The sequence below is a fragment of the Rhinatrema bivittatum genome, chromosome 16 (genome assembly GCF_901001135.1).
Source record: "Rhinatrema bivittatum chromosome 16, aRhiBiv1.1, whole genome shotgun sequence".
Classification (NCBI taxonomy): Eukaryota; Metazoa; Chordata; class Amphibia; order Gymnophiona; family Rhinatrematidae; genus Rhinatrema; species Rhinatrema bivittatum.
Window position 1 is genome coordinate 17,877,209 of NC_042630.1, and position 14,215 is coordinate 17,891,423.

The following is a 14,215-nucleotide window of genomic DNA, read 5'->3' on the forward strand; positions in this document are numbered from 1 at the left end:
CTCTAGAAGCTTGAGGTCTAGGATACTATTCCATCAACTTTTTAGTTCCAAAGAAAGACGGCTCTTACAGACAGATTCTCCATTTGAAGATGGTAAACAGCAGCTTTCATGTCTCCCGTTTCAATATGGAGATTCTCCAGTAGGTTCTTGTTTCAGTATGAGAAGGCAAATTTCTCACTCCTCTGGATCTATTCCAAATTTGGCCTACTGCTGAAGTTTTCAGAGAGCAGAGGCCTCTTGGCTCAAGGTCCAGTTATCATGGATGATCCTTCTTTTTCACCCTTGAGAGGTCGCATTTGCAACGAAAAGGCTATTCCTCCTCCATAATGTCCACTCTGTTGAAAGCCCTTAAGAATCTACTTGTGTGTCATTTCTGAGTCTAGTCAATTTTTGAGGCGTTTGCAAGGAGTGTTCACTTTGTCTGTGGCAGGCTGTTTCTGTCATTTTAGCCTTTCTCCAGCGGGGAATGTAGGGTATGAATCTATGGGGAGGGTGGACCTGAAGATCCCCTGGGAGACTCCAGTGGCTGAATATGCTTAGAATTGTTTGCATCATCAGTTTAAAAATTAAAAATATGAAAATACTATAGGGCAAGGTTTCTCCCAATTTGTGCATACAGGCAAAACATGTAGCATGTCCAGTTTATCTTTGACTTGAACTACTATTTAAACTGGAATACAGTACAAGAATTCTTGAGTCACCTAGTAGCACTCTTGCAAGTTGTCCCAGAAAAATACGTGCATATATTGGACGTACGGTAGCACATGCACAAATGAGATGAATTAGCACGTTATAGTTAGCGGCTCCTGTCTCTGACACACTGAACTGTTTAGAACAGTGGTTCTCAACCCTGTCCTGGGGACCCCCCCAGCCAGTCGGGTTTTCAGGATATCCACAATGAATATGCATGAGAGAAAATTTGCATGTTATGGAGGCAGTGTATGCAAATTTTCTCTCATGCATATTCATTGTGGATATCCTGAAAACCCCACTGGCTGGGGGCAGTCCCCAGGACAGGGTTGAGAACCACTGGTTTAGAGAGACTGGCTCTTGTGAGACACGTATTGTGTTAAGATTTATGTAGGAGGATTGCTTTGATTTATAGTTAGAAAAGCGATCAAACAAATCACTAAATTAGTTTACAAGACAGTTTGAAAGTTGAGTGCTGCAGTTTAAAGGGACATTGCTGATTCACCTACAACCCTCTACTCAGAAAAAGATCCAAAGATTAGCTGCAGCAATGTCAGAGAATTGATACAAGGCTGCAATTACATCTTCATGAGTGCAGTCTACTAAATTTGATCTCATGGCGTCTCAGAATGTCATTTGTACTTATCACTTTAAGTACCGTGCAATTCTCATGTTCCCATCAAATCAATCAGTATTTTGTCAGCCAAAACATTTTGCTGTAGAGGTACAGACATTAGTAAAAGTAGTGTAAAGGGATTCAGGAGCAGCCAATGTTTTATGAATTGTAAATCCTTTTATTCCTTGGGATAGCTATGGAAGAAATGAGAGAGATCAAAAGATCAATCCCATTGGCCCATTTTCCGCAGTGAAGTTTTAATCTTCAGGCAATTACTGGCACCTCATTGGCAAGCAGAGGATACTCACTCATAACAATGTCACAATACATTGTCAGCAATATCACAATACAATGAGGCACTGATTGAACAAGACATTTTCTAGAACAAGGAAGATTGACAAAACCACAATCCTTTTTTTTTTTTTTTAAGATAAAAATCATATGCAAAATAAAATAACTGAATATTTTACAAAATAATTAAGTTAAACTCAGCCTGGTCCTTCAGAGTTTAAATATTCAAAGTCAGAAAGATTGAAGAGAGTCGGCAGATGCAGTTCACACAGTTTGTGCCTCAATTAAACACAGCAGGTTGTGATGCAATTGCAGGATTTAAAATATAAATACATACAAAATCTGGGGAGAAAGGAGGCAGGCTGCTGAACTACAAGGAGAGGAAGAAAAATGATGTTCGTATGAAATATCCCCTACGGAAATGCACGCAAGCAGCACACTTTAAAAGCTTACATTCTACGTACTGTATGAATACATTTCTGTAGGGAATGAAGATCAGAAGAGGAATGTTCTGGATACATTTAAAGCATCCCTGTGATAGTAAAAGTCCCTGTGTAAGAATAAGTCCTTCAGATAACACCTGTGTATATGGCTGCTCTGTGTCTTCCAGCTTAGATTTGTCTCAGATCTCTAGTTACAATTCATTTTTTGCCACCTTCCTTCTAAAGGTGCCTGTTTCTGGTCCTTCACAGTGCAACTGGGAATGCCTCAGAGAGGCTCAAGCTGCTTCTATAACTGAGGAAAAGATTTTGCATTCTTTATAAATTGTTTACTTTCTGTTTTGCCTGCATGCCCTGATCCTTCATGGGTAACCCACAGCTGGCACACACAAAAATTATGCCTAAAGTGGAAATCTCACACATTTCCTTTTATTAATCCTTCATCATACAGTTGTGAAATCAGGTTTTCATCTCAAAAACTGTTGCACCAAACCCAGACCCCGAGCAATGGATGCCACTGTTACACAGCTGACATACCAAAATTGGTTTTCCTGCAAGCCAAAAGCATGTGCAACATTTATGTTGTGAGATTTCAGGAGGAATTTTGCTTTAACACCTTATTTCCTGCCTTTCTGTGCTCTCTCTAGGCATTGTATTCCAGGATTTCAAGGCATTTTAGGTGAGGTAGTGCTGTGCTAGCTAAGCCGGAAGCAGTAGAACAAAACCAATCTTCCAGCCATCTTTAGTTTGGCAGAGAAGAGATTTGGAGTAGATCGAGGGGGTGGTTCCAAATGACACTGCGAGTGACTGATGGGAAGAGAGCAGTACAAGAAAGACACGCAGAGAGCATGATACAAGGGTCAACAAACAACATCCCAGCGTTCTGAGCTCTTATGGGTGTTGGATCAAAGAACTAGGGAAAAAAAACCCCAAAAACCAAGAGTGCACATAAGGGTCTACTTAAAATTGCACCTGTACTAGAGATTTTCAGCTACAGTCCCCCTAATGAAGCATTAGACAGAAGCCTATGCTTTTGCCATCCTCCTCTCATGCTAACGACTTGACCCTTAGTAGCATTTCTTCTGAAGATACCATTTCCTCTTCAGGCAGGTCAATCGACACAACTGGGTTATGCGTGCCAACCAGAAGACAGAGACAGACAGACTCGCTGATTATCACCTTTATATACCCTTGCACTTACATCAGCCTGCCAGTATTCTGTGTCTCCAGCAAATGGTGAACATGCATAACGCGTATGCATAACATATTCCCGTGTGTGCACCCTGGCCTTTTGTAGCCACTGGAGAGTTTTACAAGTAGCACCGCATGGTTTAAAATCTTTGTGCCACAACAGTATTCTGTTTGGATTTTGTGCAATCTCGAGGAGCAGCCTGTAAACATCTGGAGATTTCTGGCAGCTGTAGTGCACTTCTGCATATACATATATTGGCAGTAGATTCTGATAAAGGCTGAAGACATCACACTTTTGGAGTTTCTCATCTTCAGTTACTGGCCGACAAAAGGTTGAACCCTCACGGTGTAGACTCCAGAAAGTTACAATAGAGCAAGAATCCCCCTTTTTTTTTTTTTTGTTCTGATAGAACTTCATGATTCTACCTCTCAATGTGAGAACTTCTGGAATCCCAGTGGAGATGCCTGGAGATCACCACAGATGGGAATGAGATTCAGAATCCCGACTGTAAATCCAACCATTCCATCTATGTCTCTTATTTCATTCTTTAAATGAAGGTCTGGGCAAAGTCCTCTCCCCCACAGCCTTCATGCTGAGCTGTACTTCTTGATGCTGGTGGTACGGGTAACTTGTATTTGTCGTGCCACCTGCAAGACACGGTAGCGCTCTCTCAGGTTCCTCCGCCGCACATGCTCGTTGGTGATCTCCTGGACATATTTGGAGGGGAACCATCCCTTCAAGCCATCTGACAGGCGGACGCCCTCATACCACCCTGTGAAACAGGAAATCAAGCTTAGCAGACGCTAGTGGGAAAACTTTGGGACCTATTTACTAAGTATTTTTCCCCACAGACTCAAACGGGAGAAAACCTTTGTGCCTTGTGCTTGGCTAGAAAAAAGGACATGAAACTTAAAAGGATAAAGTCCATCTTATCAAAATTATTATTGGGTTAAAATCATTTTATTAAACTAGCTATAAAAATCAAAGTATCAAAACCAGTTTTAGGTAGTTTTGCCCATTCAGGCTTAGATGTCCGTGTTCTGTAGGCAGCCACTCACAAGTACAAAGATTTGTTTTCATGGTCAAGAAATCTTTCATGCCAATGTCATTTGGTCTAAACCAGGACCCAACGCATGAGACTCATTTATGCAGCCAAGTGTGAGGCAGATCGGTAATTTTGGAATGGAAGGGAAAGGAGATGGTTGGAATTCAATGAACTACAATCCCTCAACCCTCTCTCCTGATTAAACTTTCCCCTGCAGACTGCTGGATTCTTACCTTCAGTAGTCTTTCTGAGAACATTGATAATATCAGTGGGTTCTAGACTCAGCTCGTCTGCCTGTGCCGCCATGTAAGGCTCCACACATTGCACTTGTAGACAATCTGTAGAGAGAACAAGTAGATAATTTGGCTACAGCAGAGCAAATCATTATGCCGCAGTGACTGTAACAGACTGGTCAGCCCATTACTGCAATTATCTATCTGACAGCATAGGGAGCTTACTGAAGCCCCGGCAGGAAGCAAGGTCACAGTAAAAAAAAAAAAAAAAAAAAAAGCTTCCTGGGGTAGCAAAATTGCTTACCTGAAACAAGTATTTTCCGTGGACAGCAGGACAAAAACGGCCACACAATTAGGTGGCGTCACCGTGAAAGCGCAGAGTCGGGCGCTGGTCTCTTACAGCTGAAGATTCTAGAGTTTTCCTGAGCATGCGCACTAGGTTCACGCCAACACCACCGCACAAGCCACCTCAGCCTTATACTTAGTTGAAGCAGAAGTTATGTAACTTTTCAGGGAAGAGAGAGAGTTCGTGTGGCTGTTTTGTTCTGCTGACCACAGAAAAACACCTGTTACAGGTGAGCAACTTTGCTTTTTCCATGGCCAAGCAGGACAAGACAGCAACATGACTGGGATGCCCAAACTCAAATTGTAGGGGGAGAAAACAGGAACTGTCAACAATTGAACTTAAAATACAACCTGTTCTAGTTGCCCGTTAAGCTTATCGTGGCTCATCTTCGTTTTGTTTTGTGGATTTTTTTGTGCGGAAAATTAATATGTTCAACAGCAGTGCCATCTGTTCTCTTCCTTTTTTTTTGTTTGTTTTTTTGTTATATACAACAGTCTGTAGAACTACATGTCCAAACAAAGTCAGATTGGGACTCCTTGTCTAAACAATTACACCTTGTGAGCATGTGCACAGAAGACCACTTTGCAGCCTTGCAAAGTTATGATGGACACAGTTATGAAAAGCTGCTGATACAGCCATTGACTGTATCGGATGGGTTTTCATATACAAAGGCTGGGCTGATAATAAGTAATGCACTGTGAAAGCCATCTAGGTGGGGTTTACTTCTGCACAGGTAGTTGTAAGAAACTGTAATAGACTGATTGCAGTGCCAAAAATGATCAGGACAAAACACAGAGTGAAGCACAAAAAGTTTTCTATATCTACTGAATATATAGATAGAGATATAATGGAGTTATATAGGCACTTATAGATATACAAAATAAGAAAAGACAATGATTATTTGGTCAGTAATTAGACTCGGTAATTAGTTTGCTAAATAATCTCACTTCCTTTATCATAGTAGTGTAACCTCAAGTCTATCTCCACTGGGAATTGGCAAAAGATTAAATGATTTCTCCCCTGGATTATGAAGATTTAAAAGTACTGGGGCACAGATCTGCTCTCTTAGCTTGATTCTATCTGTACCAAATAGTTGGGACTGGAGACGAGGAATTATACTGTGTAGTACACAGACGTGCACAGTTCAAGTTTCTTTGTTTCAAGCACTCCTAAGCTATAAACATTAGTTCCTGCTAGCTTGTCCCTACCTGTACACCTAAATTTTTTCATATCCACTGTCCCTAACCTAATACAGAAACAAAAGACTGCACGGACTTCCTGTACTATTTCATCATCTGTAGATACACAAACAACATTCTTTTCTTCCAGAGTATTATGAGGCACAATGTAAAAAGAAGGCAATACAATGGCCTGATTTAACAGAAGAAAATTTTAGGAAGAAACTTTGGATGTGTTTTTAAAGAGGATCTTATTGTCATATCTGCATGTATGACTGATAAGACCAGTGCCTGCCTGCAGCTCACTCGCTTGTCATGCGGGTGTCACTGCAATGAGGAAGAGCACTTTCCAAGTAAGAAATCGAGTTATCATTTGTATCCAGAGGTTCAAAAGGGGCTGTTAACTAGCTTGATGAAGTTTAGATCCCACTGGGCCACAGGTGTATTAATCGGTGGGTTGAGGTTCAAGAGAACTTCCATGAATCTGGAGATTAGAAAGTGGGGGGATACTTGTTTGCCAGCCATGTGCTGATAAGCAGAGATGGACTCTGAATGAGGTTTTGTTCAATCCCATCTTGGATAAGTAGAGAAGGTATCAAGATATGAGGAATGGAGCAGTGATAAAAATCCTCATTTTGAACTGTAGACCAGGAAGAGAATCATGTCCATTTATTATCATAGGATTTCCTAGTGGAGGATTTCCTAGCTGCCAACAAGACTGTATGTAACGTTGGTGAAAGAGAGAGACTTCTAATCATCCGGTTTTCAGCATCCATGCAGTAAGGGCTAGAGAGGTGAAGTTGGGGGGAATCAGAGTATCTTGATTTTGTGTGAGAAGGATTGGAAAGCTGGGGAAGCTAAAGGGGCAGTCACATGGATAAGCAAAGGAGCCACAGGAATCACATTTGCTGTAGCCAAAACGGGGCTATGAGGATCATTGTGGCCATGTCACAGCTTCAGGATCATTCTGGAGATGAGGGGCAGTGGAGGAAACGCATACAGAAGACCTTTGGACCATAGAATTGCAAATGTGTTGGCAGCAGCTGCTTGAGGTGAAGGCATCTTTGAGCAGAAATGTGGAAGCAAAGAGATCGAGATCTGGCGTGTCCCACCATGCCTAGATGAAGAGGCCACTCAGCAGTTTGTAACTGTCTGCTCAAGGTGTCTGCTACTGGACTGCGTATGCCCGGAAGACAAACTGTGGGTAAGTGGATATTTCATTAGAAATCTCAGTGCCAGATCACCATTGTTTCCTCGCACAGTCTGTAGGAGTCTGTTCCTCTTACTTGTTTATGTAGAACATGCGGCTAGATTGCCAAATCAAACCTGAAGAATTTTATTCACTATCCAAGATTCGAAAACCACCATGGCCTTAAATGTGCTGGAGCTCAGAGAGGTTTATGTGACTCCTGTGCATTTCAGAAACCTTGAATGGTCATATGAGTGAGGTATGCACCCCAACCTTGAAGGGAATGAGATGCGTGTCTTGCATATAAATGCACCTGCCAGAATGAAAGTTCCCTTTGCTCAATCACCATGCCATGAAGAGGGGATGGAGACTGATTCCAGTGGGTGCACAAATGGCACTGAGCTGGATGCATAAACAAGTGCACTAGAAGAGTAACATATACCATGGATGCCATGAGCTCCAATAGCCAAAAAAAAGGCCTGGCAGTCACCATGGTTTTGTCACAGTCATTTAAACCAGGTTCTTTAGATTGAGTCCCTTCTGAAGCGGAAGGTACGTTTTTCTTGGTGGGGAGCTCATCGATGAGCTCCAGTTGCTGGATTGGAAGCAAATTGGACTTTTCAAAGTTTACTACGAAACACCATTGATGCATGAGGTGGACTACGTGAGCTGCGTCAGAGCAGTGATTCCTTCAAGGATGTGCTCAATATTAGCCAGTCATCGAGGTGTGGAAAGACTAGCATGTTCCTCCTTCGTAAATGTGCTGCTACTACCATCAGATATTTTGTGAATAACCTGGGTGTTGATGACAGACCAAACAGTAGAGCTCTGAACTGGAAGTGTTAATTTTGAGCGTGAATTTGAGAAACTTCCTGTGATTCGGATGTGAGTGTAAGCGTCTAAACGTTTATTGAGGTTAACTAGTTTCCTTTGTGAAGAAGAGAAAAATGCTGTTTAGGGAGAGTTCATTTTGAATTTCTCTCATTTGAGAAAATAATTCAAATCTTGAAGATTCAATATTGGTCAGATACACACAATTTTCCTCAGAATAAGAAAGTATCTAAGTTTGTACCTGAGGCAACGGAGAGTGAAGTGACTTGCCCAAGGTCACAAGGAGCAGCAGTGGGGTTTGAACCCTGGCTTCCCTGTTTCAAATGTTAAACAGCCTCTTAAGACCTTATCTCCAAACAGGTTTTCACCTGTACACAATGTGTCAGCTAGTTTTTCATGTACATCATCTCTGAGGCCTGACGCCATAAGCCAAACTTATCTTCTGTTCGACATTTCATGGTGGTAGCTCAAGACACAGTATTGAAAATGTCATACGAGCACCTGGTCTGGTCATTTGTTTGGTGCAATCCCTGGAGAACAGAAAGAATCCAAAGACTCCTCAGAAGGAGAGTCCTAAGGATGAGAAGGAACAGCTTGAAAGCTATCCTATCTTCTAGTGGAGTTGACGTACTGCCTTTAATCGTCAAATCAGACATTTAGAAAGGCAGGGGCCAGTGAAAGAGGAGAGAGCGCATGATCCGTGAGACAGCTAAAGTGACATCAGCGAGAGGCGCCAATAACATCTATAAAGTCTCCCTGCCTGTGGCATGCAGCCACAAGCGCGCATTGCCGAAGCTGCACGCCAAAGGCGCTCACCTCTTTGGAAGAAAATCTGGTCGGTAAGTTTGTCATTTCTGAACTGAGAACTCCCTCTCTCATTTTTTTTCCTTGGTGGCAGGCATATGGGGAAGAAAAGGAAGAGAACTAAGATCTCCCATCTGATTCTTCTATTTCCCTTTCTATTACTGGCATCAGTAGCATGGGATAGTTGGGAACTTGCCAGGTACTTGTAGCCTGGATTGGCCACTGTTGGAAACAGGATGCTGGGCTTGATGGACCCTTGGTCTGACCCAGTATGGCAACTTCTTACGTTCTTTATGTTCTTATCTCCACTTTTTATGATGGCCAAGGAAAATTGTCAGCTGTTGGGAGAGGAATCCCTTTCCTTGAACCTCAACTCTCAGACACCTCCAGGGCTTTCAGGTAGGCCCCAGGAATAGGGTAGTAAATCATCCGAAGAGATATCTAGCTCTAACCCGACGACAGGAGTATCTTGGTTCCTTGTCAGATTAAATATAAAGATATTTGTACTGTGGTTACTTCTACTGCAGTACCCTTAGTGCAGTTTGCATTCTCTGATTAATGTACCAAAGCCTGTAGTGATAATCATAGACTCACTTTGGTCTGCTATAATAAGATTAACAAGCTCCCTTTCTGGGAAAATTGACTCTGTATTATTTAAATATGAGGGCTTGCAGAGGCAAGTTGATTTACGTGATCAGAATGTCAAGGTTTTAGATGAGAAAGTTAATTCTTTGGTGAAACAATGGACAGAAATACAGCAGTGTCAAAATGTTTCGATGAAGGATAATGAATGGTCTAAATTGCCAATTTGTAAATCTTGATAATTATTAAAGAAGATTTAAATTTAAGACTTCTTAATTTCCCTAAAATAGATTTACTATCTCCTGATATGTTAAAATAATTTTTTCAAGAAGTGTTTTTTTCTTTTTTTTATTTACTTGCAGTTTTTTTTTGTCTTCTGTGGTTTTTTTTTTCTCATTCAGTGGCTTGGACCAGTGTTCTTTCCATTTGTTTTGTCACAGTGAGATTAGCGAGCACGGAGGGGGGTGACTTGCGGGTGTATGTGGCTTGAAGGACTACCTGAAGGGGAGCGTTTCGATAGCAAGAATCGAGATACTGGGCCTTGATGCAAGAGTGCGTCCTAATACCGGCTGTGCACAACTGTGGAGGTTATCGCAATGAATACGGGTAGTGCACCTGGAAATTTTCTGTGAAGAGGTGTTGCAGCAGAGGGGCTATGCTTTGGGGTATTACTCTTGGGGGGGGGTCATGAGGTCTACCATGGGAGACAGAATAAATGGTTGTCTGAAATAAGCACTGCCCTTGTTACTGGAACTGTGGAGTCTTGTGTCGCTTATGCGACTTATCAGGTGAGAATAGTCGCTTCCTTTTCTTGCTTTGGATTTCTTGGACTTAGATTTAAGGGATTCATATTTTACTTCAGGATTCCTGTGACAGCATGCATGAGGCAACATGCTCCCACACAGCCCACAATTCGAAGAATCATGGCCAGGGCATTATATGCTGGTCCTGACCAGCCATTTCTTTGGAATAACGTTTGCAGAGTCTGAATGGCCGCTCTCTCTTCCTGGAGACTATCAACTTGAGACATGTTGATCTGAATTATCCTGACCAAGGGTTTAAGACGTACTGATGAAGGAGAACAGAATAACCCAAGAGGCAGCATCTCGTGGAGAGTCCAAGTGACCCAATTGTTTGCTCGGGCAGGCAGAACACTGAGGTGGCTTGAGTAGCGGCATTGGCGCGAGCCTTGCAAAAAAATCTCAGGAAAAAAAAAACACTCTAGAATCCTGAGCTGAGAGAGACTGAACGGTGTCACCCAATCGTGTTCTCTTGTCCTGCTTGTCCACAGAAAAATATCGTGAGGTTATATTTGAAAGGAGTTTTCTGGAATGCTGGGTCTTCAGGTGTACTGGGCCATGTGGTAAATTAAAGACAACCAGCTGAAGCCAATGAGATAAGCTGCAGCTGGAGTAAAAGGCCAAATTGTCAGAGGGGGAAGCAGAAGGGCCTAATATATCAGGAAAACGAGGTCCCAGATATAGCTAGAAGTCCCACAGTAAACCACACTGGTGGGATCTCTCGTCATCTGGAAAGTTAGGGGGTGGCTAGCTGCAGGAGAGTTGGTAAGGAATAGGTTAACTAAGAAGGAGCAGGCCCCAGCATGCCGCAAGTGGAGCCTGTCCCGCTCGCGGCAAAGGTGAAGCAGATCCCGCGTGCCACAAGCAGAGGCCGTCCCGCTTGCAGCGAAGAAGGAGCAAGCTGTGCAATATGGTCTTACATAGTAACATACAACATAGCAATGATGGCAAATGGTCCATCCTGTTTGCCCAGAAAGTGGCTTATGGTAGTAACTGCGGCACCTTGCAGTTTACCCCCATGCGCTCTGCTAAGGGTAGTAATTCCCTGCACAGCACGGCAGCTCTCATGTATTCTGTTATCTCCCCTGCTCTCTCTCTCCTCCAGGGTATACATATTTAAATCCTTCAGCCTCTCCTCATAAGTCTTCTGAAACAGACCCCCACACCATTTAAGTCACCTTCCTCTGGACCTTTTCCATCCTGTCTCTATCCATTTTGAGGTACGGTCTCCAGAACTGAGCACAGTACTCCAGGTGAGGCCTCACCAAGGACCTGTACAAGGGCAATATCACTTCTTTTTTTCCTGCTGGTTATTCCTCTCTATGCAGCCCAGCATCCTTCTGGCTTTATCTGTCGCCCTGTCACAACACTGCTTCACTTCCTTCAGATTGCCAGACACAATCGAATCAAGATCCCTCTCCCGGTCCATGCGCATTAATCTTTTGCTCCCTCATCACATATAGCTCTTTTGGATTATCACATATCAGAGGTGCATGACTTTTGCACTTCCTGGCACTGAATCTCAGACCACTCTTCAAGTTTACTTAAATCACTTTTCATTCTCTCTACTCCTTCATGCTTGTCCATGCTGTTGCAGATCTTAGTTATATCATCTGCAAAAAACTTTTCCTTCTAACCCCTCTGCAATGTCATTCATGAAGATATTGAACAGAACTGGTCCTAAAACCGATCCCCGAGGAACTCAACGTAGGTCTCTCTTCAGAGCAGGTTCCATTTACCATCACGCATTGTCTCCTGTCAGTCATCCAGTTTGTAATCAACTCCACCGCCTTGGCGCCCACACCAAAACTTATTTTATTCACGAGCCTTCTGTGCGGGACTGTATCGAAAGCTTTGCTGAAATCCAAGTAAATCATATCATGTGCTCTTCCTTTATCCAATTCTCTAGTCATCCAGTCAAAAAAAAAAAAAAAAAATCAAGACCTTCTCCCTAGTGAATCCATGCTGCCTCGGGTCCAGCAACCTATTGAATTTTAGATAATTCACTATCCTCTCTTTCAGCAGAATCTCCATTTAATCTTCCCTCTACCAAGGTGAAGCTAACCAGCCTTTTGGGTTTCTGCTCCTGCCCTTGTGAAGCGGGACCTATAACCGCTCTTCTCCAATCTTGTGGCCCAACTCCCTTTTTTTTGCAGGACCCACCAGCCTTGTGCCTGGAAATACAATTTTCAAAAGGATTTACATGCTTACAAACTGGGTTTTACATGCATAAGCAGGCTTTTGAAAATTTCTACAGCATAAGCTACTTTTACGCATGTAAGTTATTTTGAAATCTACCTCCAAAGCATGTAAAATGACGCATAAGCTTCCTGTCTCTGGTCTGGAAAATGAAGAGAGCTTGGAGTTCCTATCTTGGAGAGGCGACTGGAGTGGGTTGCTTGGTAACAGTGATGTCTTTCAAAGTGGCAGCACCTTCCGAGGGTCCGCTTCCAGAACTGACTGAAGGGACATGTTTGCTTTATTTTTTTTTCTCTCTAAATTACGTATCTAGCAATTTGGTGACAGAAGATCACAGTCACTCACCCCAGTCTTCATAGATGGTGTCACTGTTACAGTGAGGCTGTTCCTTGTGCTTGGGAAATGCTGCTATCCATCGATGCATATCTGACCTAACGGAGAAAAAAAGAAGCAAAGAACAGGACGCAATCAGCAAGACAGATTAAGAATCTTTGCAGAACAACTGATTCAAATCAAACCTTGCAATTTGCCAGACCTATGACTGCATCAGATCTTTTAATGCAAAAAACAAATCAATCACAAGACACCCATAAGAGCATAAGAATCAGACCAAGGTCCATCAAGGCCAGCATCCAAGTCTGGGTCACACGTACTCAGCAGATCCCAAAGAGTAGATCTATTACTTATTTCTCCCAGGGACAGCAATGGCTCTTTCTAGTCTACCCGACTAGTAATGTTTTATAGATTTCTTGTCCAAGCCTCTCTTGAAACTCTGCTATGCTAGTCACTTTGACTATGTCCTCTGGCAACAGATTTCACAATTTGAGGATTGTGCACTGAATGAAAAGGTTTTTAAGACTATTTGTTTTAAATCTACTGATGTTTAGTTACATGGAGTGTCCCCCACTCACTCATCTCTTCCCCTTGTCTGTGCAGCCTATCATCATAGGAGAGCAATTCCATCCCCTTTATTATTTTTGTTGCCAACTTTTTTTTTTTCTAGTCCCGCTATGATATATATATATATTTTTTATTTTTTAAGATGGAGCGCCCAGAACTGTAGATAATAATCAAGGTGCAGATGTACTGCGGCTCAGTGCAGAGGGAATATATTTTCTGTTTTATTCTGCTTTCCCTTCTGGATCATTCTTAACACTCTAATTTAGCTTTACAATCCCTCCCGCTCCCCTCAGAGAGATCTGCTGTCCCATTCTTTCTTGAATTCAGATACCGTTCCTTGTGTCCATGACGTCTACAGAGAAGCGCTCATTTCATGCATCCACCACCCTTTCTGTAAAAAAAATATTTCTCCCGATTGCTCCTGAGTCTACCCCCCCCCCCTTTTCACTCTCGTCCCGTGACCCCCCCTCTTTCCTTTGAAAGAGAAGCACCTCCTCTGCATAGGTTATACGTGTTTAGGTCTTTAAGTCAATCCCTACAGGCTTCAGAATCAAGATCACTGACCATCTTAGTTAGCCTCCCTCTGGACAAACTCCATCTTCTTCCGAGAATTTTGGCAGGTGCAAAAGCAAGTACATCAGTTTCACTGGCTCCCAGTAGAAAGCAGGATAAAAGTGTAAAAAAAAACAACACACGCTGCTTTGTCTTCAAATACTTGAATAAACAGGCTCCTGAATACTTCTCTCCCCTTTCACACCCCCTCTGGCCCAGCAAACTGGCTCTTCTTTCCTGCCCTCCGCTGACCACTTGGCCAGACTGACCTGCGCGAGATTCTGCACTTTCAGCTCTTACGCACCGAATATTTGGAACAGTAGCACT

At 42.7% G+C, this 14,215-nt stretch overlaps 1 protein-coding gene across 2 annotated transcripts in view; it reads right to left on the reverse strand.

Annotated features, from left to right (window-relative positions):
• Positions 1 to 3,582: 3,582 nt before the first annotated feature.
• ARHGEF15 (Rho guanine nucleotide exchange factor 15) overlaps positions 3,583 to 14,215 on the reverse strand; it is a 31,881-nt gene continuing 21,248 nt past the window's right edge. For both annotated transcript variants that reach the window (XM_029580725.1, XM_029580724.1), the window contains 3 exons: positions 12,782 to 12,867; positions 4,508 to 4,612; positions 3,583 to 4,001 (listed from right to left, as the gene is read on the reverse strand). In XM_029580725.1, the coding sequence (XP_029436585.1) occupies positions 3,817 to 4,001; positions 4,508 to 4,612; positions 12,782 to 12,867 (376 nt within the window). In that variant the 3' untranslated portion in view covers positions 3,583 to 3,816. The remainder of the gene's footprint in view (positions 4,002 to 4,507; positions 4,613 to 12,781; positions 12,868 to 14,215) is intronic.